The 27,781-nt window shown below is 48.3% G+C and overlaps 1 protein-coding gene across 1 annotated transcript in view; it reads left to right on the top strand.

Annotated features, from left to right (window-relative positions):
- The window catches only part of CFAP46 (cilia and flagella associated protein 46), a 1,240,276-nt gene that overhangs the window by 919,984 nt on the left and 292,511 nt on the right, over positions 1 to 27,781 (top strand). The window contains exons 48-49 of the mRNA XM_085606190.1: positions 105 to 178; positions 9,056 to 9,237. Of these exons, the coding sequence (XP_085462316.1) occupies positions 105 to 178; positions 9,056 to 9,237 (256 nt within the window). The remainder of the gene's footprint in view (positions 1 to 104; positions 179 to 9,055; positions 9,238 to 27,781) is intronic.

Genomic DNA, 27,781 nt, shown 5'->3' on the forward strand with positions numbered 1-27,781 from the left:
TGTCCTACCTTTTATTTGAAGAGCTAATTTTAAAGGAAATGTTAATGATATTAAACATGCTTGTAATCTAATTTTATATAGTGCTTTTTTATTTGTATTCATAGATCTGTTTTGTATGGAGCTGTACTTGAGAAATCAAAATCAAACAGTGTCCAAAAAGGCAAATCGAGTCAAGACAGTGAGTATTCAAGCTGAACTCCTATACCAACGTGTGAGGATTTGAGTATAAATGTGATGTCTTTTTTCTTTTCTGTTCTTAAAAGCTCCTCTGCATGTTTTTCTTCACTGGGTGTGTACGATTTTATCTGACAGATACATATAGCACATTCTATTGATGATAGGGAAGTTCCTCTTCATGGAACATTGTGTGAATTACATAGTGTAGAATATTATCAAATATCCTTGATGTTAGTCTTGAATTTTTAAAAGCCATCCCATACAATCTTAATGGAATTAACAAATTAATGTCATGGTATCAGCAAGATCCAGGAAAACCTTGTGAAGCAATATTCTAAAATGTTTATAAGAATAAGTATTCTGATAAACACATTTATCCTCAGAATCCTCACCTTAGCATACCCCCCAGGTGCCAGACTGGATCCAGAAAGCTTTTGCCATCACCGCTTCTGAGCACCACTAGTTGGTGCCGTGTAGTTCAACATTGACTCCACACCACCCTGGAAGTGACCGATGAGGTGCATATAACCGCCACGCCTGTGTGCTGACTTTAGTTCCTTTCTTTCTGCATCTCCAAATGCGGATCTGGAGATTCACTGCCAATTTTGTCAACCTTCCTTATGACTCCTAAAACACAAATACAGTGTTCTAGGGAATGTTGGCCACCCCCCTTCCCCCTCCAGACTACAGGTTTCAATCCATGACGCAATTGTAGAAATCAGGTATTGTTCATGGACCTGCATGAGGTGTCTCTCTGGTGTTTGGGCTAGGATAAAACTCAAAGTTGTGCAACAAATGTGCAGTCATGCCCCTGAAGGCGATCCAGACCAAGAAGCAAAGCTGTACATCACCGAACACCAGAAGAAGTTGTGGGCCTCACATAAGTACTGTTCCAAGTCAAGGCTCAGAATTGCTTCTACTCCCGAGGTAACTCGCTCAAGAGACCAGCAATGTGAACAAAACCCTCCAGTAAGTCAAAGCCGAGGTCCAAGTGTAAGCACTAGAAAACAAAGCAGGGCCCTTAACAACATCCCACCTCTCTCTATGCAAAGAGAAGGTGTAACAGCATCACAGTGTGAGCTGGTCTGCTTCAAGACCTACCTCCTTTTGCTGAGCTGATTCTAGAGTCATGCCCTAAATTTGGTGTTCTGTCTGACCCCCTTGGACAGACACTGGTTGCGATGTATAACCCTGAATCGACTGTAGCCAGAGCTTGACAAATGTTGAGCTACAAAATTACGGAAGAGCAACTGGTCACCATACAGCCTGACTACGATCCTATTCCTGTACTAGGGTGGACTCTCCATCAGAGATCCAATTATATTTTTGGGTCTGATTCTGACCAAAGCTTGTCACCATACAGAGATGATGATAGTGGTGGGGATGATTTACTCTCTCATTATTCTGATGACAATTTTTACATGGGATTTGGAAAGGCGACTGGGCTTGAAACTTCTCCTGATACAAGGTTGAGCTCTCCACTTGGACCTCCAATGGAAGAACATGCATCATTTGCAGTGATAATCTGATGGGCAGCTGAGGTCTTGGATCTATAACTGCCATCTATTGAGACTACCACAAATGTACTTATGAAAATCTTGAAGCCTGAGCCAGTCACATCCTTGCTCCCTTTCCATGAGGCCCTCAATGACACATTAATGGACACCTCAGCAAAGCCCTGTTCTTGCCCATCGGTGAATAGGCAAGTGTCCAGACATCACAGACTGGCGCTTGGGGACCCTTATTTTCTCACTAAACATCCTTCTCCTGGTAGCTCAGTTCGTTCCCAAAAACTCCTCTTGACAGGGAGTCAAAGAGGACTGAGGCATTTGCAAAACAAATGTTCTCTTTGGCTAACCTACTGCTGAGAACATTCTATGCACTCTACTTTTTAGGCTCATATATGGATGTCCTCTGGGACACGCCAGCTAGATATTGTTGGTTTTCCCAGATGAGTTTAGGACCTTTCTGGCTAAAACCATTCAGGATGGCCATGATGCGATTTGTGTCTGTCTTGATACTATTGATTGTCGGGGAAGAGTGGTTGACACCATTGTGCTCTTACACAATGCATGGGTGAGCTCCAGAGAATTTTCTGAAATATCCAGGCCTCTATCATGGGTGTTCCCTGGGTATTTAATTCAAAGACTCATACTTGTTCTTAAAAATATGTGATTATGCTTTGGAACATTTCAAGGAAGGTAGAGCCACATCACTCTTTCTGGGTATTCTGACCCTTGCCAGACAGTTTCTCCATCGATTTAGGAATTTTCAAGGTTAATCTCGGGGGCTGCAATATAGACAACACCAGCCTCCACAGTAAATGCTGCAATCACACCAGTCCTTTCGAGATCAGGACTGTAGATCTGGAAGGCAATGTGCAAGCCTAGAAGAGCATCAGCCTTTCCAATCCCCTTCTTATGCGGCAACTGCCACCATTCTGCTTTTGCTTGCAGTTAGTTGCACACAACCGCCCTGCATTTTCTCCCGGGGTGGCAAGCCGTCAGTTCTAACATATCGTTCCTTTAAATCATTCAGCCTTGCTATGCCCTACTCTTTCTTTCTGCTCTGCTAACCCTTCCTCCTACATCAGATTGAGAGGGGAGCACCTGTCCATTCTGTTGCAAAAGATGTAAGTGTACTTTCCAAAGGAGCAATTGAGAGAGTTCTGGACTCAAATAGGGGATGGTTGCTAGTTTTGCAATTTCCTTGTGCAGAAGATGCATGGAGGCCTTCGGCCTTTTAAGTGCCTTCCTGTGGCAGGACAGATGCAAAATGTTCACCCTGTCCCATGTTCTGTGTACTCTGGGCCCGAGCGATGAAATGTACTTTGATATACCTGTCCTGCAGGGCCACATACGTTACCTGTGATTCAAGGCAGGCCAACAGCTTTTTTAGTTGACCTTGCTCCCCTCTAATCTCACCAGTGTCCCTCAAGTGTTTACGAAAGAAGTGCCGGTGGTTGCTGCCCATATTCAGTCCAGTTTTCCCTTGTGTTACCGGTTTTCCCTTATTACTGGATGTGAAGGCAGGGTCGCCACAATTACTAGTAGTCCACCTCCAGATGACAACAACCTCCTAGCATCGTTGAAGTTCATCAATGAGCTGAAGTCACACCTGACTTCTTTGCAGAGTTACCCTTTCATTAGAGCTGTCCTGGATATGGTACAGTTCATGGCTTTCCCTCCATTGCAACAAGTTAAGGACATTTGGAGTATACTCCTGATATATCGGCCTCAGTATTGGATCTCGTTGGGAGTAGCTCAGAGGTTTCCTGGCCTTTTAGCCTCCTGGGTCTCGGAGAGAGTAACTTTGAGGTTTTTAGCCTCCCTCATTCTCCTTGTTGACTACAAACCATATAGAATATTCATCCCTCCAGTGGAATCTGAAGTTCAAGTGAGCCCAGAACCAAGGAAATCTATTGAATGCTGTTCAGAGCTCAAAGAATAGTGTGCCTGATCTACATTGGTGGCTACTCAACTGCAATTGAACCCCTGGCACTCTCCTCGTTACCCCACATAGAGCTGATTTTAGTGACAGATGCATCACTGGTGGGTTGGGGAGGATATCTGGAAGAGGTCGGGAATCAGAGGTCGCTGGTCTCCAGTGGAGACTCAACTCCATATCAGTTTGTTTGAGTTGAGGGTGAGCTGCTTGGCATTGAAGGCCTTTCTGTTAATTATCAATTTTCATTCTTCACAAGTAATCCTGTTTCAAAACAAGGACTTGGTTTAACGATTCCCAGTATCAAATTTAGACAAGGTGCTCCTATTTAGTGATAGCACAGTGAAAGTTATGAAATGAATAAATAGTGCGCAAGTGCTATAAATAATGCAAATAAATAAAGGTGACTGATAGGGACATTATTATGTAACATACAACACTCAAGATAAGAGTGTCAAAATCCTCAATGAAATTTTTAAATAGTCCACTGTAGAAATTGTCAATGTTTTGATCCAGAATACAAAATTATTTAGAAAAGGGTCATCATCAGGACATAATAATGTAGGAGACACCAAAGGATCGTGGCAACAGTCCTACCATCCAAGATGTGTGTGACAGTAGGCATGGGGGTACATCATCGGGCTCGCATCAGGTGTGTCCAGACAACTATGGTAATTGACCACCACTGTTGTTATATGGTGCAGTTATTATGTCTCTCAAAGGTGAGTAGGACAAAAGTCACCAAAATGAATCCGGTGGCAGGAGAATCAGTTGATTTATGGTTCTCAGCATGCTTGATTGATAAGGCTTGAGGAGTGAGGGATTATTCCTCAAAGATGAAGTCTCCATATAGCCCGGCATTGACTGTCGAACGATCGGAAATGTGAGGCAAAACAAACTTTATTAGTAGAAGGCTTCTTTAACTATTGCTGTTGAAGTCAAGGACTACACTTCCCCCATAAGGACTATTTGCATTGATTAGAATTATCCTACCCAGGGCCCCGGGTTACTGGTTTGCCCCTTTTTTCTAGAAACACAACACAACCATCAAATGAAGGCTAGTAGGGGTGCTCACGGCCAACACCACTGCAATGTCACCCCTCAACAAGCAGGATGGAGTGGGGTTCTGGATCGAGAGTCTCTGTGCCTCCAAAAGTGAACTGGACTGCCAAGGGATTTTTCTGAGGGTGAATCATCTGGCAGGAACTTTAAACGAGAGGCCAGATGAACTGAGCCACCGATGCCTAGCAGACCACAAATTACAGTTACAACCCATCTTCCCCTGACTTGTTCTTTTCACCACCATCAAGAATGTGCAATGTCACCACTTCAACACCCTTGAGTTTCCTAAGCAGCTCTTGATCAGCAATGCCTGCTGTCTAGAGTGAAATTCAGGACTCCTTTACGCCTGTCCGCTACTATCTCTCCTACCTGAGTTCTGAAGATCATGAACAACAAGGCCTTACTCATCCTAGTGGCACTGGACTGGGTTAGTAGAGTGTGATATGTGGAGCTCCTGGGCATGAGCATCTGTCCTCCGATCTGGCCGCAACTATAGGAGGATCGTAGCAGCAGGGCAGGGGATTGCACCTGGGCGTTTGCAACACCATGCTTGGAAATTGAGTGGCGATAGTTGACTTCCTTTGACTTGCACCCTGATATTATTTATGTCATCTTGGCGGCCAGGTGTCCCATCCAAAGAGATCAGTGTATGGCAGCGGTTGGGACACATTTAAGGATTTGCACGGCACCCAACAAATTGATGCTTTACAGGCAAAGTTGTCTGAAGTTTTATTGTTTTTTCTATCCCCAGTGCAGCAGGGACTTGCTTATGACACTGTTAAGGGCTGCTTATCAGCTCTTTTGGCCTTTTTGCAGTTGTTGGAATAGCCTTTATTCTTCAAATCATCCGTTGTGATAAGGTTTTGAAAGGTTTGGACCACCAAAACCCTCTGTGATGCCTCATTGGCACTTTAACTTTGTCCCTACCTGCTTGATGTGTACCCCTTTTGAACTAATTTAGTTCCCTTGAGACTTCTGACCTTAAAGACATTCTTTATCAGAGCCATAATATCGGCTAGATGTGTGAGTGAACTTCAGGCTCTCTGTTTCAATTCACCTTATGCCACCACCTTTCATGATAAGTTGGTTTGAAGGACCTGGGTTTCATTTCTGCCCAAAGTCTCATATCAATGAGGCTATCACCAGCTCAGTATTCTTTGTTCCACCTCATCCATCTAAGGAGGGATAGAGACTCCATTGTTTGGATCCTAAAAGGCCATTAGGTTTCTATGTCAATCATACCAATGATTATCGAGTAGATGACTAGTTCTTTGTAGGGTTTTCCAGAGGAAAGAAGGGGAAAGTAGTGCAACAACGTACCAGCTGATGAATAGTTCTCTGCTAAAGGATCAGCTACGTAATAGCGAAAAAGAAGCCCCAAGAAGGTCTGCAGGCTTAATCCACCCGTCCCAAAACTGCCACCACAGTGTTGGCACTGTGAATGCCTCTGCTAGACATCAGTCAGGTGGCTATGTTGGATTTGGTACACACATTCACAAAGCACTACTGCCTTGACTTTCAGGTCTGTCGAGAGGGGCATTTTGCTTGCTTGTTCCTACAAAACGTTTTATGATCTAAGCCAGTTCACAAATCCACCACCTTGAAAGGTACTGTGATGGTATCTATTCACAAGATGAGGGGTCTTTTGTTAGAACTATCCATCAGAAGAAGTTGCTTACCTTTGGTAACAATCCTTTCATTTGAAGCTCTAACCACAGATTCCACATTGACCCTCCCATCTTCCCATTCTGTGACTTTTTTGGGGGAAAAATGTCCCAATGTAGAGTTTTTCCCACTTGTCATACAATAATGCTGATGAGGTATGGGTCTAAGGGAACTGACAACCTAGAAAGGAACCGGTCATTTAGCATGGGTGGCGCTTATATATGGCTCTGCTGATCACTTCCAGGGTGAAACAATATTGGTGCAGAGCTGTACGATGCCTGCAAGGGGCACCCAGAACTGCTCTATACATTTCCAGATCCAGTCTAACGCCTGGAGATTATTCCCAAGGTGAGGAATCTGTGGTTGGATAGATTATCCTCCAGAAAGATTGTTTGCTAAAGGTAAGTAAATTGTTTATTCTTTGCCATTCCTTTGCAGAAGCCTCGGCTGGCTGTCTTAATCAAAGTCAGAAACCGCTGGGATTGACATAACTCCATCCACAAATATGAATGGCTTCTAATAAAGATTATAGCTGAGGTTAGGCTGACTATATTTCAATTAACAAAGTAGATTAATATCTGGAGGTAAGAACATTCTGATTACACCAATGACCTTTTCACACTAAGTTAGCTATGTGCTTCGAATTAGGATTTGAAAGAGCTGACACGCAATTGAATTGTTAACCTCTAGGCTGCTGAAAAGAATTGAAATTAATCTCATCACTGCCCAGGCTGCCAAAAGGATGTCCGGCTAGAGCTGCAAAACTCTCTGGCACATGCTCCAGAGGGCTTCTCAACTTCATGCCCATACTTCGGGCTGCAGTGGAAGAGCATTTCTTTATATACATGTACAGTGCCCTGATATAATAAATATTGATACTGTAAGCAGCTAAAGCCTTTCAGCTTCAGTCACCTCAGTGCAAATGGTGCTCTGGGGCACAGCTGCCTCCATTGAGTATCTGTCTCAATGGAAGAGATATCGATAAGGAGAGTTATTTTTCAGGAATGGATGCAAGAGGGCAATCCCTAAGCAGGAATCCACCAGTAGACCACCAGGTGATATGAGCACCTGCAACCAAAGGGCCTGGCTCCTCCGCACCCATGACCTTAACAGTCTTTCTTCCTCACTGCTCGTATGTTGATAAGTCTTTTACCAGTGGGAGGCATAGTTGAGGGTGTTTACTCCAATCTGTCTGCTCTTCAGGGGGAGAGGGCAGAAAGACCAATGGACACTATGGAGCACAGCAATAATCTATAGGGTAAGTGCCGACCCTTCTGAAATGAGTGGGACTGTCATGCCCATACCCATAGCACCAATGGTCTTTCCACCTCTTGGGTGGGAGGTGGGGAATTTGACCTACATTTGCCAGTTTAACAGGGACAAAAATCACTACCAATCACCAGGAAACTTAAACTGATGAATGGTGTGGGAGGCTGAAACAGCACGAGCCACCCACCCTCACCATAGCACTAAATTCTTTTAGCCAATTTGGTGTGGCAGATTGGTATTTAACCCAAAATCTACTTACTAGGATAGAAAGCACCATGTGGTACCAGGGATATGTAAAACAAATATAATTGATGTGTGAAAACCCATACTGGTATGTGGGTAAGCATCCCACCTATTGCCCTAATAGGCTTTCTACCTCCTGGGACACAGATTGGGCAGTTTACTCCATTAAGTCTGCCGCACAGGGACAGAAATCACCACTAGAGACAAGGAGCTTAAAAAAGTGATAAATTGGTTGTGGTTATTGCCCCTACTAGATTGCAGTCATACATCAAAAACTGAAGTAATCTACATTTAACTTGACAAACAATGAGGCAGCTCAAGGGTGGTTGTTGGTGACCAAAAAGCTAAATACCACCTTTGATTTCTATATATTATCTGCATTATTAGATATTTATTTTCTGAGATTAGGAGTAATGACACATTTAAAATCATATCTTATTCCCAAATCTTCATTTCTGCTCGTTGGGTGGTAGATTGTCGCTCTAGGTTTCATCTGCGGCCTGAAGTTATGGAGTAATGGCAGGCCTGCAGCCAAAGCTGAAAATAAGTGCAGGAGAAATACATTAGAAAAAGTATCTATGTTAGGAAAAGTGCTGGATGGAGACTCTTGTAGGTAATTAATGTAATATGCACATTGGGCACATTTTGTGCAATAAACGCTGCTGACATTTTCCTGTGGAACCTTTTATAGTTATAAAACCCCTTAAATCTATTGGACATAGCAAACCTTAGATATTTTTATCACTAGTTTTAAAGCTGCTAATTTCTGGATCTCTTGTAGTTTCACCTTGCTGTTCATTGTTCCTATTCATGCAATTGTTTTAACACTAAACGTTCAGATGGTTTTATATTTATATATATATATATGTATATATATATATATATATATATATGTATATATATATGTATATATGAGTATATATGTGTGTGCACGTCAATACATCTATTCTAGACCGTTCTTATACTTCCTGTTTACTTTATATTATCGGCCATAAGTTGGTGAAAATGTGACCATTACAAATTATTCAAAATATGATTCTATTAAAGATGTATAATTTAAGAAAATCATTGTTAGCTAGTGAATTACTTCCATAAGCATATGAAAAAAAATATTTGACAGAACCTGTGCTGTGTATGACTTGCATGCCTTTTGGTTGTTTTCAAGTACGTGATACCTATTTTCTTGTTGTATTAGTGAAAACTAAGGTTGCCTTTTGTGCCGTGGATTCCAACCTACTTGTGGATTTGTTGGACAAGATGCAACGGTACAAACAGGAAGTAATGCAAGATCTCCTAAAAAAACAATATCAACGAAGTATTAGTATTAAGAAGGCTGTATTTGAGAAAATGCAAGCTGTGAACCAGAATGCCTTTTTGGTAATCTATAAATATATTTTACTACTAATTAAATGTTTATATCTCACTTGAAAGTGCAGTGTTTTTCAAAATACTTTTAAACGCGTAACATTACATTGGAATTGAAAGTTATATATATAACGTATGTTTTATTGGTTTCTTCACAGTGGAGATTCCAAATGATTGCAGTTGTTTAAAGTATTCTTTAATAATTGCGTTTGGTTCCTCGTCTTCAACATTTAATTTTATATTTAGCTAATTCAAAACGTAATACAAATAAGAAACCCATTAAACAATGTAAGAAAGTGTAAAAACGTTGTAAATCGGGCAAGAGGAGGTTGATCAATCGAAAGAATTGTCACTGGGTAAGACAATGAAAGGCATATTTAATTAGGGATTGACACTCCCACATTCCCCAAGAAAACCCACCATTGGTGACAAATAATCTATTTGATAAAAATAATATATGTTCTGCTGTAATTCAAAGTCCACAGGTGTGTACATTATGGTCAATACAATTATTTCCTACTAATTTGCTGTCGATCTATGTCTCAGCTAGATCAGAAGACTAGGTAATGTAGAACCAGAATCTCCTTATCGCTCAACAGCACTTCCGCTCCCTACTTTTAGAAACCGAAAGTGAGACACCTATTTGTAGGAATGATACCAAGCCGTTGATAAAATGAACAGAAGCAGCAATACCAAGGAAGGATATCGTGAGCCCTTGGGCATGAAATGAGCTACATATTACCATTAAAGGAATAAAAATGATATGGAGTGACAGTAAATCTAGGAGTGTGTCAATAGCTAGCCAAGGAGGGCAACTGCTGGAAAACAGGATGTGGGCTTAGCCCTATTTTCAAGGGAAGGCACATATACTAAGAGGAGTTTAGCTCGACAAAAATCTTTATTGGATCAAAGGAGGATATGGGAGCGAGAAATAGGCCCTTAGGGTTTACGTTTAAGGGACGATTTTAGGAGGGCGACAGGCTCCTAAGTTTTCTTTGGAATTTTTTGGGAGTGTATGGACGGTAAAATCCTGCAACAATATGTTGTGTTGCACCTATACTGTTGTTGCACTATCCTTGCTCTATGTTTCTTGATTAGTTCCCTCAGGAGATTTCCTTAATTGCAATTGACACACTACATTGCTGCTGTAGTGGATTGCTGTGGTTTCTCTACAAGGCCACTGTGAACAGGCTTCGCGCCCTTGTGATAAGAATAGATGCTAAGCAGGTAAAGGGCTTAGAGCTGCCTGTGGAGTGGCCTGTCCTTGTTAGAAGCTTGCTCTGGGGTGCTTGTGGCTACCCGCTGTAGATTTGCGCTAGCTGTGTAACACCTCAGTCTATGTTCTAATGTGGCACCCTTGTGACTAGAAAAGATACAGAGGTAAGGTTGGTTTTCCAAAAGTTCATATTCAACACCCCGGCTTAAGGGCTTATTTAGAGTTTGGTGTTAATGGAAAATCCGTACCATTTGTTCAAGAAGCACTATATCTAAAGCAGAATTCACTAGTGGATTCCCTCCTCAATCTTGCCTGTATGGTATAGGAACTTACAACCACTGATTCACAATAAGCACTTCCTTAACGAATTGGAGGATTCTCCTTTACCAGTCAAATCCGAAGCAGAGCTCATATTTGTTGTAGTTATTTATTTAGGGTTTTTAACTGGTGCTTGTAGAAAACAAAATTACCATTTGGGGTGGATAGTTCTCCACCACAAATAAAAAAGTTACAAAAATTTAGGTCCAGGCAAAGGTGATTTACACTTGAGCTCAACTCTAAATAGTTATGGCACAGAACAGATAGGCTTGATTTAGAGAAAATGTGTAAAGTGTTTAGAAGTACCAAAACAGCTACAAAAAAGTCAAAGATGCAACACAATAAAAATCCCTCTACAATTTATAAAAATAGAGTAAAGTTTAAAATACAAAAATGTCACCAAAACAACAAATTCCAACAAGAGGAACCCAGAATTCCGAATTTTTAAAGATTTAACAGAGAAACCTATTAAATAGTAAAGCGGCAATCAGTAGTCACTGTTCGCGGATGACCAGGACCTAGGTGAGATTTTAGGCTGACTGCGGTGGAGCACAGGTCAGATATACACAGGTCAGATATGCCTATCAAGTTCGTCTGATCAAAGATTTTTCCCTAGGCCTCAGTCTCAGAAGTGGAAGTCAAAATCAGAACAAAGTAGAATGCTGTATAAGAGGAAATCCCCTTGAAACCAGATAGTCATTGGACGAGGTCCTACTGAAGCTGTTGGTTTCGGTGAGGAAAGCTCAGAGTAGGACAAGTTCAAATTTACCAGCCCGAGAGGTCCTCTTGTCAGTTGGTTACTTTTTACGCCTTTGTCCATTCAAGGTTTCTATGTTCGGACTTAGTCGCTTTTCGGAGTTTAAATACCTCCTGCTGGGCAAGACTGCATCCAGCGAGTTCCATGAGGCTAGATACCTTCTCACCGATGGCTCCCTGAAAAGGATTTGTTGCTAGAGAGAGGCTTTAAGTGGGAGAAACCAGTTTCTTCATCCCGAAAAGTTGTTATTTAGCCAAGCTCTGTAGGAGGGTTCTGATCTTCTGATGGCTCAAAGTTCAAAAATACTTCTAAGTCACAACTTTTCATAGATTGTAGAGATGTCTAGTGAGATGCAGTGAAGGGTCCAAAGACCTCAGGCACAACACATAGGAGTCAAGTCTCATTCCAGCAAAGGCCATCAGCAGTGTACAGTCCAGGCCCAGTTGCATCTGGTCAAGTGGGCACTTCTTTAACAAGCATTGGTAAATGCAATAGGTTTCGCCTATGTGATTAGTATTATTTTTTGTTGTAAGTTTTAGCTTGGTGAGCAGTTGCGCAATATAAGTTACTGAAACTCCGTAAAAGTGTTATGACTTGTTTATTGAGAAAGTTAATATATTGTGCAGTAACTGGTGGTAATATAAAGCGATTAGGTAAAGGGCGGAGGACAAAGAAAAAAAAAAACATGCAGCCGACAAGCACGCTTGAAATTGATGCAGCAACTGAGAGATTAGGTAACGCGTGGAGGACAAACTAAACAAGCACAGCTCAAGTGCTGTGCAGGCTAAACCTAAACAATAAAGGTTCATAGTAAATCGATTTAAAGATATTACCGACTTGATAAATAGTACAAGTAATAGGGAGCAGTATATATGGAGTTACACAATCAGAGGCAGCACCTAAGTTCACAAAAGATGCGTGCAGCTTCTGCTTCTAGAGCTCAAGGGTCCTTTAATGTAGCTCATTGTTCTATATACCGAAAGTGAAACTTGGCTGAACTTGAAATCACCAGTGCTATTGGAAAAAAAGAAAACAAAATAGACAACAGCTCTGCTCTATTTAGTACCTGGCTTCACTTTTGCCACCCTGAAGGCTATGCACCATGCAGATTCCAGGATTCTTTTTAATGTATGCACACGTGTAATACAGTGCAAACCTAGCTGGTAACCAATGAAAAAACTGTGTCCCAGAAGATTCATACACCTAACTTAACTTTGCTCCTTACCTACCAACAAAGCTCAAGGATAAATCCATGTTGGGCCCTCTAGCCAAGCACATGATGGAAGTTAAGGAGTTGGCATTCAAAAGACAAAAACAAGAGGCAATAATCCAAAGTTTTAGGTCAAGATTAACTTTTCATGCAGGTTTTTAGAAGTATAGTGGGAAATATGAAATATATCATGAGTGATCAGGAAAAGAAGTAAAGGAGAGATGACCGAAATACCCTTATTGAGAAGCACACAGAGAGGGACACAACAAAGGAGAAAGAAGGAGACATAGGCGAAAGAACATGGGAAAGCGGGATGTAGGAGAGGGGATGGGGGAGAGGAGAGGATAGTGTTGTGTCTTCTGAGAATTGGGGGAGGTAAAAGAAATATCTGATAGAGACATCTAGCTGCAGATTCCTTAACTTAGAATATCTCCCCAGGCGTCCGACTGGATCCCAAAAATCTTTTTTCCCCAGCAATACCTCTGCACGCCTGGAGGTGGTGTCGCCCGGCTCCGTCCTGACGTCGTCCACGGAAGTGACGTCAATGGAGCCATATAAGCCCCTTCCGGCGTGCTGACGTCAGTTTTCTTCTTTTCCGCGTCCTAACGCGGATCTGGAAAAGTGATACCTCTGGCCTGTTTTTGTTATCTTCAGGCCTTCTCGACACCAAGGAACAGTGTGTTCGATGCCTGCAGGCTTCAAGCCTTGCCGGTCCTGCTCGCGACAGATGTCAGCGATGGACCCTCAGGGAATATGTATGTGGTGCTAGGGCGAGCATCACGACTCCGTGGAGTGCGACGCTTGCCACCGGCTGCGGCCGAAATCCCTGTGGGAACGCCGCATGAAGCTGCTGTCTGCCCGGATGTCTTGAACGGACCCCTCGCGACACTGTTCTCCTTCTCCAGCGGAGACGTCCACGCTGTGCCAGTCCTCAGGTCCCGGGACCGTTGCCATCATTCGCCTACCTCAGGTAAGTACAAATGAAAGTCGCAGAAGTCGTCGGTTTTGCGTTGACATCACGTCGGGGCCCGCGGCTACCGGTCCTGCCCGTACTCGGGCCCCTAGGAGTTGGACCCCGTATATCCCCCGTTTCTGGGTGCTGGGGCGACTCGACCTCAGATGGAGGACTACTGCAGGGACCTGCAGTCCTTTCTTGCTTTGCCCCCCCCCCTTCCTGGTGTGCCTTTGGGCCCCACAGGGGGGGTAGGGACTCAGGTTGGTACTTCGTCGGCGGGTTTACCCTCGGCGCCGACCGAGTGCCCTGACTCCGACTCCAGAGTCGCCGCAACGTTGGGACATGGCCCGGAGGGACATCCCACTACGTCTTGCCTTTCCACAGCGCCGTCGCACAGCCTTCCGAGGCTCCTTGCAGCGTCGCTGGAGGTGCCTGCGGCGTGGTACACGACACCGCTTCGGCGCACTCTCACCGCAGGTTTCCATCTCGGGGGATGTTGAGTTGACGCCGGTCCGACTCCGGCTGGTCGTGGCCTTTTCGGAGGTCGCCGATGCCGGCTCGACTCAGAATGTTGAGGCCTTTTCCGAGGTCGCCGAATTGACTCAGGCGGTCGAGGCCTTTTCCGAGGTCGCCGACGCTTGCTCCCCTCAGCCAGTCGAGGCCTTATCGGAGGTTGCCGATGCTGGCTCGACGCCGTTCGACGCCGGTATCATCTCTGTATTTATTGGTGGAGGATGTGGTCCCAGTGGATTCCCCACCCATTTCAATGCTCTCCAGAGCGGGCGCCAGTGGGGCATTGGCCTACTCATCCTTTTCCTGAGTTAGGCGGCCAGATTAGCTTACGTCTGTCACCTACTGATGACTTGCTGTCACCGCCTCGCGGGGCCACGGAGGCTAGTGGGACGTTTGTCAGAGCTGTTTGCAGGGCTGCAGGCATTTTGAGGATGCAGCCGCCCTCAGTCTCTAGACCTTCGGAGCCTTTGCTGGATATTCTTCACTAGGGCGCGGGGGCATGGAGCCGTTGTTGCCATTTGCAGAGTCATTATTTGACATCCTTCTCGGGACGTGGATCCTGCTGTGGCACATCGCCATCGTCGGAGGGCTCTTGTGCCGATCTGGCCCGCCTAATCCGTGATGGCCATGATATGGTGCAATTTTCAATTCGGTCTGCCATGGACACCACTGACTCCGTGGGTCGGGCTATGGCCAGGTCGGTTGTCATGCGCTGCCATGCGTGGTTGCGCGATGCCGTTTTCCCAGAGCATGTTCAGGAGCAGCTTAGAGAGCTACCATTTGATGGAGGTCACTTTTTTTGACGCCCTTGCTGATTTGGTGGTCAGGCACCTCCTGTCTTTGGTTGATGGTATTCCCAGGTTTAAATCCTCGTGGAGGATTTTTGGTTTCGTGACGGTGCCATCACTTTCTTTCTGTTACCCGTTGTGGGTTACCAATGTTCTGGGTTGTGTGGCTGTTCAGCCGTGTTATTTCCTTATTCTGGTACAGCTGGTTCAGCTGTGTTTACCTTTCTTTTGAGCCTCTGCCTACAAGCTTATCTCAAGAGGGACCCTTCTTTTGTAGGGTTGTGCCTTACCCTATGTGGGGTAATTGTTGGCTTTTATATTGCTACTCTTCCTTACCCAGGAAGTTTTGCTGCATGTTGACTCTTGCTACTGTTGTAGGATGTCTCTTCTGTATTCTGTGAATACTTGTCGTATTGGTGCACACAAGTTGTGCTCTACGTCTTTTCTTGTGGCTCAAGCACTGTTGGGGTTCTTGCCTAGGGCAAGGGGACTTCCCGCCAGTTCTGTGTCGGCTATGTGTTGCCTCCTACCCCACTTCTCTAGCCGGGTCTCCGGTCCCTTGCTTCTTGCATGACAGGGGGTCCGGTTTGTCCGCTCCTGCCCTGTGCATTTTTCTTAGTTCTTCAATGAATGGCTCTTGTCTATGATTTTCTGCCACCGGATCTGTGCTCCACCCCAGCTGTTTCTCGGGGTGTGGGTTCTTACTCACATTTGTAGCACTGGTGATGGGCTCCCCACCAGCTGTTTTTCTGGGTGTGAGTTCTTACTCCCATTCTGGCAAGGTTGCTTCTTTAGCTAGCATTACTGTGCATGTATTCTTCTCAACATTCTCCTTGTTGGTAGACGGTGTTGGTCTATGGCGATAGGCTTCTGTCTGTGCCTTCTCTCAATCCTTTACTTGCAGTGTCGTAGTCTATGCTCCCGCCTGCCTCACGGGAGGCCAGTTTTCTTCCCCCTCGGGGTACAGTTGTTTTTTCTGCATTCTGTGACTTTCATGCCGCACACCGGTACAGTGGTACCGATTGCGCGACTCCCTTGTTTAGGGTTTCGTCACTTCATGTATGTGTGGCAGCATTCCTGTCTCTTTGTGTAGAAGTCGTAGGTTCTACACACGCCACTGGGGTGCTCTCATACTAGGTTCTTTTTGCCTTAGTATCAGGCCTTCTTGCTCACTCTCTCGTTCGGGATGGAGTCCTCTATGTGTTCCTGGCTTTGCAGGTTCCCCTCACAGTGGTACCTTTGGGTCCGTTTGGCTGCATGCCTACCTACTGAGCTTTTGCTTGATGGTGACTCTTCTGTCTCTGTTGGCACTAGACTCTGGGTTCCGCCCTGCCACTGTTGTCACATGTCCTAGGGGGTACACATTTGATGTGTGTTTTTCTTACCCACACGGGCCTCCTGTTGCGGCTCCTGTTCTTGGCCGGACAGTCTTCGAACTATCCCGTTTCATTTTGGCATCCACTGTGGTGTATGTTCAGGCGGTATGCTCTACCGTTGTCATGGTGTTTTGCCCTTTTGGGGCTTTGTTCCTCATGGATCACAGGGACCGGTGCTGGGATCCTTCTTTGAAGGAGTCACTGCATTGTTCTTACGTTGGCACTGACCATTTTAGTTCTGTTTTTACTTTCGTCTGTGTCTGGACGAGAGAGGTCTCATACCGTCCCTCGATGGATTTTGATGTCTTTGCCATCCCTTGTTCATGTTCCTTACGGAGTTTCCTGGGTCAAATGTCAGTTGCCCTGGCATTGTGGTTCCCACGGTGTTTCATCAACATTTTGACGAATATGTTTTCCTGGAACTTGGTGGTTGTTTCGCAGACCCTCCTTCTATGGATATGGCTTTGGTATCTATTCTAAGTTAAGGAATCTGCGGCTAGATGTCTCTATCAGATGGAAGAGAAACTTACCTTCGGTAACAATGTATCTGGTAGAGACACAGTCTAGCCGCAGATTCCTTAACGCCCGCCCATCCTCCCCGCTCTGCGAAGGCCTTTTCATATGGTGTTTTTTCACCTAGCCCCCCCTTTCTAGTGGGATTGGTCTTCCGGAGGTGTGCTCTTGCACCTCACTCTGAGGTAGGGTGCATTGTTCTGCGTGAGTCCCTTTGGCTCTCCACTCCGTCCACGTTTTTAGGTGGTTCAGGTCTATACTTTTCACTGCCTTCTCATGTTGCTACCCCTATGTTCCTCACACGTCGAGTGATTCTGTATTTAATTCCCTTCCACCGCCCACGCCTGTCCCTCCTTCTTTTTATTGTAGTCGGTTGGATTGGGTTCTCTTTGGTGCTACAGTCCTTCAATCTCTGGAGGGTGTGTATAGTGAACTTTCTGGTGGTCGTTCACTTCTAGTCACTTGTCTTGCAACATGTTGCTTCAATATTGTGGTTCTTTTGATTTCCCTCCTGTGGTGACAAGCTGTGCCTGGCTTGTCATATCTTTTGTGCTGTAGCCGTTACCCCGTCGAGGTGGGGCATGGCTTGGCACTTTGTTGGGCCCCTGCTTGCAGCAAGTGCTCTGTGAGCTCCCTTCAGTCCCTCCCGGTACTGGGTGCTTTTTCAACTCCCTATTGTTTCTCATTCTAAATGATTTGACTCTCATTTTCATGTCACTTATCGTTGTTGTTTCAGCGATTTTGGTCTTTTTTAACACACACTGTTCCTATGTTATTGCAGTTTTTTGCATGGCTCCGCGTTGTGGTGCGGAAAAGTTTCCTGTAGAAAACTGACATCATCACGCCGGGAGGGGCTTATATGGCCCCATTGACGTCACTTCCGTGGACGACGTCAGGATGGAGCCGGGCGATGCCACCTCCCGGCGTGCAGAGGTATTGCTGGGGGCGACGGATCCTCACCTCATTTGTATGCGGTGTTTGGGGGAGGATCACGGCACCACAGATTGTACGCCGTGCCAACAGTTGAAGCCGAAGTCGCGGCGGGAGCACCGGATAAAACTTCTCTCGGCGCGTCTCTCCAGGTCGACATCCTCCCCTCGGTCTGCTGTGGCGGACGGCTTCAGATACAGCCGTGGTCGTCGTCCTCGCCCTTCTCCGATGTCACGTGAGCATCTCTCCCCGGTGGGTAAGTGTCGCAGTTTGTCCTCGGGGGCTGGTATCCGGCCTACCGAGGGCGTGGACTCTCCGGCGGTGATGCAGCCCCGCATGTCATCCTATCCACCGTTTCCCGGTGTTGGGGCGTCAAGAGTCCAAATGGAGACATACGTGGCGGCTTTGCAGGCCTCGCTGGCGTCTCCTTCTCCTTCCCCTCCTGGGGCGTCGGCGGATCCCTCGCTCTGCGCAGGGCACTCTTCTGCACCACCGGTGGCTCCGGTCCCAGCGCCGACTGGTTCGGATCCAGGTTTGGAGGATGTGGCACTGTTGGGGTGCGGCTCCAGTGGGGCACCTCCTTCAGGCCATGGTGTCTCTGCCTCGCCGCAAACTCCAGCGGGGGTCCCTGTGGAGTTCGTGGGAGGTCACCGGGACTCCAGTTCTACTCCGGTCTCCGCTCCGTTCCCCGGTGCGGGGTGACTTGGAGGTACCTTGTCCGGTGACGCCGGCCGGTGCCGACGTCCTACCTCAAGCAGCGGACTCTACAGCTCCACGCGGATTCGTCTTCGGACGCTCCTTCTTCTCCGGAGGCAGGCTGTATATTGGTGTCGTCCTCCCCGGAGACTGGTCGCCATGTGGTGTCTTTTTCACTTGCATCGAAGGGCGGCTCCCCGCCCTTCCTGAGGCAGAGGTGTTCGTGAGAAGAGCGGCAGGTCCCTCATTCTTTGGCTCCTTCTGCCTTCCAAGTCTGGCCCTTGCCTGTCCCACTTGGCCTCTGGGACGGCCGCCTTAGTTTGCAGCCGTTGCCCACGGAGGAGCTGCTTTCTCCACCGCTGGGCCCTATGGAGACGGGTGCGGCCTTCGCTCACGCAGTGTCCACGGCTATGGGCATTCTGCGTATGGCTGACCAGGTGGCTCACTTTCCAGCAGACCATCTATTGGGGGTCCTCCACCAGGGCTCTGGTAGGAGGGAAATCTTACTTCCCTTTGAAGGTTCGCTCCTTTCTTCCTTGACGGGGGCTTGGAGGCGTCCTGCCTCAGAGGACCTGGCGCCTGAGCAGCTTCGGCACCGGCACCTCCCTGCGCCGTGTGACCCGGCGTGTCTATCCCTTCACCCCTCAGCCGCCAGCCCCCTTTTGCGGACTGCTTTTCCCTCCCTGCCGCCACTATTGAGTCCGCCGTCCCGGGAGTCCCGCTGCCTGGGCTCTTGGGGCCGCAACATTTTCGCCTCGACCAGCGCGGCCCTGCAGGCCCTTAACACCTTGTGTGTGCTGGCTAGGGCCTCCTCCTGTTTGTGGGACTCGGCTGAGTCTCTGGGATCAGCAGCGTCCCAGGATTCTGATGGATACATCTGCCAGTGGATTCCTCACCTTGTGAATACCCCCTGCGCCAGCATTCCACTGAACTTTTCTTTCCCAGCACTCCACGTCGACGTGGGCGACGTGATAATGCATCGGCTCCGCTCGCGACTCCGTTCGACGTCTCCGGAGCCATAAGAAGCTCACGTCGGCGTGATGACGTCAGTTCCCTTTTTTCCGCGCCGTCGACGCGCAACGGTTTTTTCCAGTGCTCTCTAGCTACTTTGTAGTATTGCTGTGTTACTGTTGAAAATCTGGTATGTCTTCGACGAGGAAGTCGGGCTTTAAGCCCTGTAGGGAATGTGGAGGTCTAATGTCCATGACTGATCCACATCAAGACTGCTTGTGGTGCCTTTCTTCGGACCACGATGTGGAAGATTGTGCATGCTGTAGGAGGATGAATCCTAAAGCACTGAAGGAGAGGAAGACTAAACTCTTTATGAAAAAGATCGGTGAGGAGAAGAGAGGGAGGAAGAAGGAGAAGTCGAGGCGGGAGTCGTCGACTTCGAGGTCGCCGAAGTCGAAGAAGCATCATAAAAAAAGAAAGCATTCTTCTCGACGTCGGTCCTCGAAGAACAGAAAATCGAGGTCGACTTCGCCCCGTCGGCGTCGAAGCAAGGACTTGTCACCTTCTCCTTCTCCTTCGAAGTCTCCGAGAGGATCTCCTTCGCCGAAGCGGGCTCCAGCGCGTTTATCGGCGCAGTCCCCCGGCGCAGTCACCGGCTCCGTCAAAGGCGTCGTCTCCGGTTCGAGTGGAGTCGGATGTTTCTATTGATGAGCAGGAACAGGAAGAGCCTGCTCCGGTGCCTGATGAATCTGCGGCTCCAGTAGAAGACACTGCGGAGCCGACGCCGGATACTCCACAAAGGGATACAGGTTCTGTTCCTTATCCACAGTTCCCGGCTCCAGGTACAGATTCGACACAATTTCTAAATGCCATGTATGGTATATTTAATAGGGCGGCCTTCCCACCCGGAGCACCAACTGGTCCCGTGGGTCCTATGGCGTATACGCTAGGGGTGCCGCAGCATTATGCTCAGGCCCCCTTTTTGCCCTTTATGCCGATGGCGCCTTCGTGGCAGTTTCCGGCGCTGACTGGGGATCCGTCAAGGCTTCGGATGGATCATCCTGTTTCGGAGCCTTCCTCGTCTCCGTTGCCGATGCCGTCGGCGCCGCCGACTCCTTCTGTGGCTCCGCCGACACCGGTACCTCTGGCTCCACCGACGGCGCGTACGACGTCGACGACGCCGGCTCCCCGGATTCGATCAAGAAGGGAGGCCCAAAGGGTATTGGAGGAAGGAAGGTAGAGAGCAGAGGTGGAGGAAGGTGAAGTGGATACTTCTTCGGATGAATTTGTGGGAATAGAAGAAGCAAGTGGTTTGGATACGACCCCAGAGTGGGAACATACTTCTGCAAGATCTTCTCCACCACAGGAATTGGCACCCTATCATGTGGTAATTAAGAAGGCCGCAGATCTGTTAGATTTGCAGCTGCTCTCTGTGGAGTACAAGTCTAACTTGCTTACGGAGGTGTTGCACTCTCCGACATCAACTTCGGAGCCTTTGTTGCCTTTCAATGAGGCCATCTTGGAGCCAGTTTTGGAGGTGTGGAAGAAACCTCTTTCTTCTCCGGTGGTTTCTAGACCGGTGGCAAGAAGGTATAGGGTGGCACCTGGGGATCCTGATTTTTTGTCAATGCATCCATCTCCGGAGAGCCTAGTTGTGCAGGCTTCTTGTTCGAAACATGCTTCGGGTGCTTTCCCTCAGTCTCCAGCAGATAGGGAGTCCAAGAAAATCGACCAGGCGGCTAAAAAGTCTTTCTCTTCAGGAAGTATGGCTCTGAAGTCATCTAATGCCACGTGCCTGGGACGTTATGTTCATACCTTGATGGACTCAATTAAATCTTTAGCCCCTAAATTACCTGAGGGTGATAAGGCGTCCTTCTTGGAGGTGGTTGCGGACACTCAGGCGGCTGCCAGACAGGTGATCCAGTCAGGGCTGGATACGGCGGATTCGGTGGCAAGAATTATGGGTTCATCTATAGCCGCGAGAAGACAGGCGTGGCTCCGTTCCTCTGGATTCTCTGCGGATGTTCAGGCCACATTGGTGGATCTGCCATTCGACGGACAGAAACTGTTTGGGGAGAAGGCAGACTCTGCCCTACAACGATTTAAGGACAGCAGATTGACGTCAAAGTCCTTGGGTCTGCAGGCCCCTACTAGGGGTTCAGCTTTTAGAAAGTTTAGGGATTTCGGAAGATCATCCTTTTTCTCCTTCCGACAGCCTCAGCTGCAGCAGCAGTAGCAGCAACAACAAAATCCCCTCTATAGGTCCTATAGAGGGAAGCAAAGGGGTCGGAGAGGTTCTGGACGCAACCCCTCTTCTTCGTCCTCCTCCTCTGCTCCCAATGAGGCTTTAGGGAAGCAGCCCTAGATCCCCCATCCCGGATCATGTAAGTCCTGTGGGGGGTCGGGTGTCCTACTTTCTACGGGGTTGGAAATCTGTTACAACAGACCTTTGGGTTTTGAACCTCGTAGAGACTGGGTACGCCCTTCCCTTTCGGGAGTTTCCTCCCCCTTACCCTCCTTGCCAAGGTTATTGCTCGGAAGACCATCTGCTTCTCCTGCAAAAAGAGGTTCTAGCCTTGCTTCAGAAGGGTGCAATAGAGGTGGTTCCGGAGCAGGAAAGGGGTCAGGGATGCTACTCCCGGTATTTCCTGATTCCCAAAAAGGACGGCAGATTGCGTCCGATACTGGACCTCAGAATCTTGAACTTTTACCTGAAACAGGAGAAATTCAAGATGCTGACCCTTGCGCAGGTTCTTCAAGCGTTGCAGCAAGGAGACTGGATGGTGTTGCTCGACTTGCAGGACGCGTACTTCCATGTCCCAATCCTGAAGTCGCACAGGAAGTATCTCTGTTTTACGGTTGGGTCGTAACATTACCAGTTTGCGGTCCTCCCGTTTGGTCTTACTACCGCACCTCGAGTCTTCACAAAGGTGATGGCAGTGGTGGCTGCTCATCTCAGGAGGTCGGTGATTCCGGTTTTCCCCTACCTGGACGACTGGCTTCTGAAGGCAGAGTCCCCAGAGATGGTGCAGCATCATCTGCAGGTAACATCTCGGCTGTTATTCGAGTTGGGTTTCTCGATCAATGTGCCCAAATCTCACCTGGTGCCCTCTCAACGCAGCCTGTTCATAGGGACGGTACTGGACACTACTGTGTGTCGAGCATTCCCTCCTCCTCAAAGGATTCTCGACATTCAGGAAATGGTCTCTTTATTCCACAATGGAGCGGTTGTTCCAGTTCTGAAGGTCCTTCGCCTGCTCGATCTGTTCACCTCCTGCATTCTGTTGGTCAACCATGCACGCTGGCGCATGATGGCGCTCCAGTGGTGCCTCCGCAGGCAGTGGTATCAGCACAATGGAGATCTCAGGGAGTCGATCAGGATCTCCGGAGAAGCTGCAGCGGATCTATCTTGGTGGAGCGTGGAGGGCAATCTGTCCCAAGGAAAGCCCTTCCATCTTCCTCCATCGGTGGCCACAGTGATAACGGATGCATCCACCCTAGGATGGGGTGCTCATCTGGGGGATCTGGAGATCAAGGGTCTTTGGTCTCCGGAGGAGAGGTTGCTTCACGTCAACCTTCTGGAATTGCGGGAGATTCGTTTGGCGCTCAAGGCCTTCCTCCCTTCCCTTCGCGGTCAGTCGGTTCAAGTCCTGACGGACAACCCTTCCGCGATGTGGTATGTCAACAAGCAGGGAGGAGTGGGGTTGCGTTGTCTCTACAGAGAGGCTCTGCGTCTCTGGTCCTGGACTCAGGACCATCAGATTTGTCTGATGGCGAATCATCTGGCCGGGGTGCTGAACGTACGTGCGGACAGTCTCAGTCGGCAGTTCTCCGCCGACCACGAGTGGAGGCTCCATCCAGAGGTGGTTCATTACGTCTTTCAGACGTGGGGAGCCCCTTGGGTGGACCTGTTTGCCACCCGCGAGAACGCGCACTGCAGTCTCCAGTTTCCGATGCAGGGGGCGTTGGGGGACGCGTTTCAGTTGGGTTGGGGCTCGCAACTCCTTTACGCGTTTCCTCCCATACCCTTGATTCCTCGGGTTCTGAGGAAGATTCGCCAAGACCGGGCCCAAGTCATTTTGATCGCCCTGGATTAGCCAAGAAGGGTGTGGTATACAGATCTTCTCCACCTCTCCTCGTGCCCTCCGCTCCGTCTCCCTCTGAGGGCAGACCTCCTCTCGCAGTCGGAGGGGGAGGTTCTACACCCCCACCTCCAGAGCTTACACCTTCATGCCTGGAGATTGAACGGGGCAACCTGAGTTCTTTCTCTCTCCCACCTGATGTGGTGGACGTTATTTTATTGGCCAGGCGACACTCCACCAAGTCCATTTACTCCTACAGGTGGTCCAAGTTTGTAAAATGGTGTGGAGAGAGATCCATTGACCCTTTAAAAGCCCATCTTTCTGATGTGCTCCAGTTTGCTCTTTCCTTGGCTCAGCAGGGCTGTGCTGTGGCCACGGTCAAGGGCTATCTTTCGGCATTATCGGCTTTTCTATGCCTTCCTGATCAACCGTCACTATTTAAATCTCCGGTTGTTCTGAGGTTTATCAAGGGCCTTACAAACATGTTTCCTCCCACTCCTTTTGTAATGCCTCAGTGGGACCTTAATCTTGTTTTAACCTTTCTGATGGGGTCCCCTTTTGAGCCTCTACATAGTTGTCCATTGAGGCTGTTGTCCTTTAAGGTGTTTTTTCTTGTAGCCATAACCTCTGCAAGGAGGGTGAGTGAGCTCCAAGCTCTTAGTTATAGACCCCCTTTTCTTACATTACATGCTGAAAGGATGGTTCTGAGGACAAAGCAGCCTTCCTGCCAATAGTTGTTACTCCGTTTCATTTGGGGCAGTCTATTACTCTCCCTGTATTTTATCCACCTCCTCATCCTTCCAAAGAGGAGGAAAGACTCCATCGCCTGGACCCGAAGAGGGCTGTGAGTTTTTATCTGGACAGGACTAAAGACTTTCGTCTAGATGATCAACTCTTCATTGGCTACGTTGGTCATTCGAAGGGTAAAGCGGTGCACAAGCGCACGCTATCGAGATGGATCATCCTTGCCATTAAGATCTGCTACGCCCTGGCTGGTAAGACTCCTCCTGAGGGCATTAGAGCTCATTCGACTAGAGCAAAATCATCTACATCTGCTTTGGCCCGGGGTGTTCCTGTGGCAGATATTTGTAAAGCCGCGACTTGGGCCTCCCTCCATACTTTCGCGAAGCATTATTGCTTGGACTCTGAGATGAGGAGGGAGGGCCACTTTGCGCGCTCTGTGTTGCAAGATTTTCTGGTATAGGAAGGTGGACACCCTCCTCCGGGAGTGGGGACTGCTGTGGGAATCTATTCACAAGGTGAGGAATCCACTGGCAGATGTTTCCATCAGCAGAACAAGTTACTTACCTTCGGTAACGCTTTTTCTGGTGGATACAGTATCTGCCTGTGGATTCCTCACTGACCCACCCGCCTCCCCGTTGTCCACCTTTCTATACCATGAAATAAGTCTTGTTTGATATGCTTGTACATTTATAGGAAATGCTTGTTTATTTGGCATCCTTTTCCTTTGTATACTGTGTATATGTGTTGGTATACTGTATACTGTGTATACTTTGAGTTGTCGTCGGTTCACCTGTTCGCCTCGAAGGCTCGGAAAAAATGGGTGGAACTGACGTCATCACGCCGACGTGGGCTTCTTATGGCTCTGGTGACGTGGTACGGAGTCGCGAGCGGAGCCGATGCATTATGACGTCGCCCACGCCGACGTGGAGTGCTGGGAAAGAAAAGTTCCATGGAATGCTGGCTCAGGGGGTATTCACAAGGTGAGGAATCCACAGGCAGATACTGTATCCACCAGAAAAAGCATTACCGAAGGTAAGTAACTTGTTCGTCTGGCCTGGTGGACTTACGGCATCATGCATTGGATGGCCGGTAACTTGTGGCGTTTATTCTTCGCTCCGCTCTGGACGTCTCAGAGGTGCTGGGCCTGGCCATGGCTTCCTCAGTCGCTCTCCGTTGCCATGCTTGGCTTCGGAACGGAGTATTCCCTGAGAATATTCGGGAGCGACTCATTGACCTTCCGTGTTGTTCCATACCCCGGACGACATTGCCATTGGAAGGCTCTTGACAGGGCTCGTCCTCCTTCTCCGCCTTATCCTCCTCCTCCTCTGTCCCCTCCTCAGTGACTTCTGAGTTGGGTTGATTCTGAGCCGCCTTAAGCTGGCTGTTCTGGCTGTTTTCTGGCCATTTACGTGCTTCCTTGGGACTTTGGCATTGTTGTCTGCTGGACGGCCCTTGTGTTAATTGTGTGTGGTTCTGCAGGAGTTGTTGTGCAGGCTCGGCCCTGAGATTGGGCCTTCTGCTTTGCTTGGGCTGCTTGTCAAGCCTTCAGCGGGGGTGTTTTTTCCCGTGGCTCTTTTGTTTTTCCTCTGCTGCGGAAGTTCTTCCAAAGAGGGTTCCCATATCTTGGGACTTAACGTACCCTATGTGGGGTAGTGGTAGCTGTCATATAGCTTGCGCTCTGCTAGAGGGTTCTGGTCGCCTTCGCGTGCCTGTTCTCTGTGGCGTTTAGGTAGGTTGCTCTTGCTTCCTGAGGTCGTGTGCGCGGCCGCTCATAGTGGTGGCCCGGGCATCTCCTCCTCTCCCTGCTCCTGTCCTGCGGTCTGGGATGATCCTGTGTCTCCCTTGCCGGGCATCACCTACTCGGCCTTCCTGGGACCTCGGGCTGTTCTTCTTGCTTCTGGCTTTGACTGCCGGTGCTGTTCTGGCTGGCAGGCTGCTCTCCATATGGAGTGGGTTCGCCTTCTTTCCCCTAGTTTCCTTGGGCCCTCTAGGCTTCTTCTTCTTTTTCTTCCGCTTTCCTGTCTTGGCATTGGGTGGAAGCTATGTTACCTTGTGGGGGAGTGGGGTGCTTCGGCCTCTCAGTCCTTTCCCTTGGTTCCTCGGCTGTGAGTGTACGAGCCTCTTCAGCCTTCTTTCCCTCCTACATCCCCTTGGGGTCGGTGGGGTTTTGCTTGTGGTGGTTCGCTTGGCCTGGCAGGGGCGAGGTTCTCCCTGGTCCACAGGTCTGGTCCCCTGTGGGGCCCTCTGTTCTGCATTGGCTGGTGGGGTCCTTTCGCAGACCCTCCTTCCCAGGAGGTATTGATAGGGTATCTATTCTACGTGAAGGAATCTGTGGCTAGTAGTCTCTATCAGATGTACGAGTTACTTACCTTCGGTAACAATGTATCTGGTAGAGGCGATTCTAGCCGCAGATTCCTTCACGGCCCTCCCTTCCTCCTCTATTCTGCGAGGACCCTTGGGTTGGTCTTCGGTACTCGCCTCCCGGTGGGGGGCTGTGTCTCCTATGAGTGCCTTCCTTGTTCTTGGCAGGGGGCTCCGTCTGGGGGTGGTTTATTCCTCCTTTGGTCCTTTGGAAGATGGGGTTCCGGTGCTCAGGTGCCCTGCTGGTCTGGCTACTCCAGGTTTGGGGGGATTGCTTCTATCCTTGTACTCCCTCCCCTCCCTTCCTTCCATTGCTATCCTCTGGTTGAGGGTCCTCTGGCCATGTCTTGCCCTTGTGGGTGGTTGCCCTCTAGGTTGGGATGGCTTGGAGGTTTGTTGTTCATGTCTGTCTTGGGACTGGTCCCATTCCTTGCTCAGGATGGGGGGGGTGGGTTGCCTACGTGTGCCATGACTTTTACGCATGCTCTTGCCTCCGGGGCACAGGGATGGGAGGTTGTCTATCCTGGCAGGGTGACTGCACAGGTTTCTGCTTCTTCTTTCCCCGCCCTTGGGTTCTGCGGTGTTGGCACTACTCTGGTGGTGTTGTTTTTTCACAGTTTTTTTCAAATTTTTCTGCTCTTCGCACACTGTTCCCATGCTTCCACAGTTTTTTATCTGGTGATTCCCCGTTGTGGTGCGGAAAAGTTCTCCAAAGAAAACTGATGTGGGCACGCCGGGGCGGGTCTTATGTGACCTCGCTGACGTCACGTACGCGGATGACGCCTGGGCGGAGTCGCGCGATGTCGCCCCACCCCCGGCGCGCAGGGATGCTGTGGCAAAAAAGTTTCCGGATCCAGTCTCATGCCTGGGGATAATTCTACGTGAAGGAATCTGCGGCTAGAATTGTCTCTACCAGATACATCGTTACCGAAGGTAAGTAATTCGTACTTCAAACAGACAGCTGTATCTATCTGTAGGTAACACTGCAGGTAATGCATGTAAATCCTGTTTATTGTGCTTGCTATCGTGAAATAAGCATCAGTTGGCTTACATACTGCTCTGTAGTAAACGTCTACTTACAGAGCAGAAATATGTGAGAAAAGCCAAGCAGGTGGGATGCAGTAGCCAATCCACCCAATGACCGAA

Source organism: Triturus cristatus, chromosome 1_2 (genome assembly GCF_964204655.1).
Source record: "Triturus cristatus chromosome 1_2, aTriCri1.1, whole genome shotgun sequence".
NCBI classification, from domain to species: domain Eukaryota; kingdom Metazoa; phylum Chordata; class Amphibia; order Caudata; family Salamandridae; genus Triturus; species Triturus cristatus.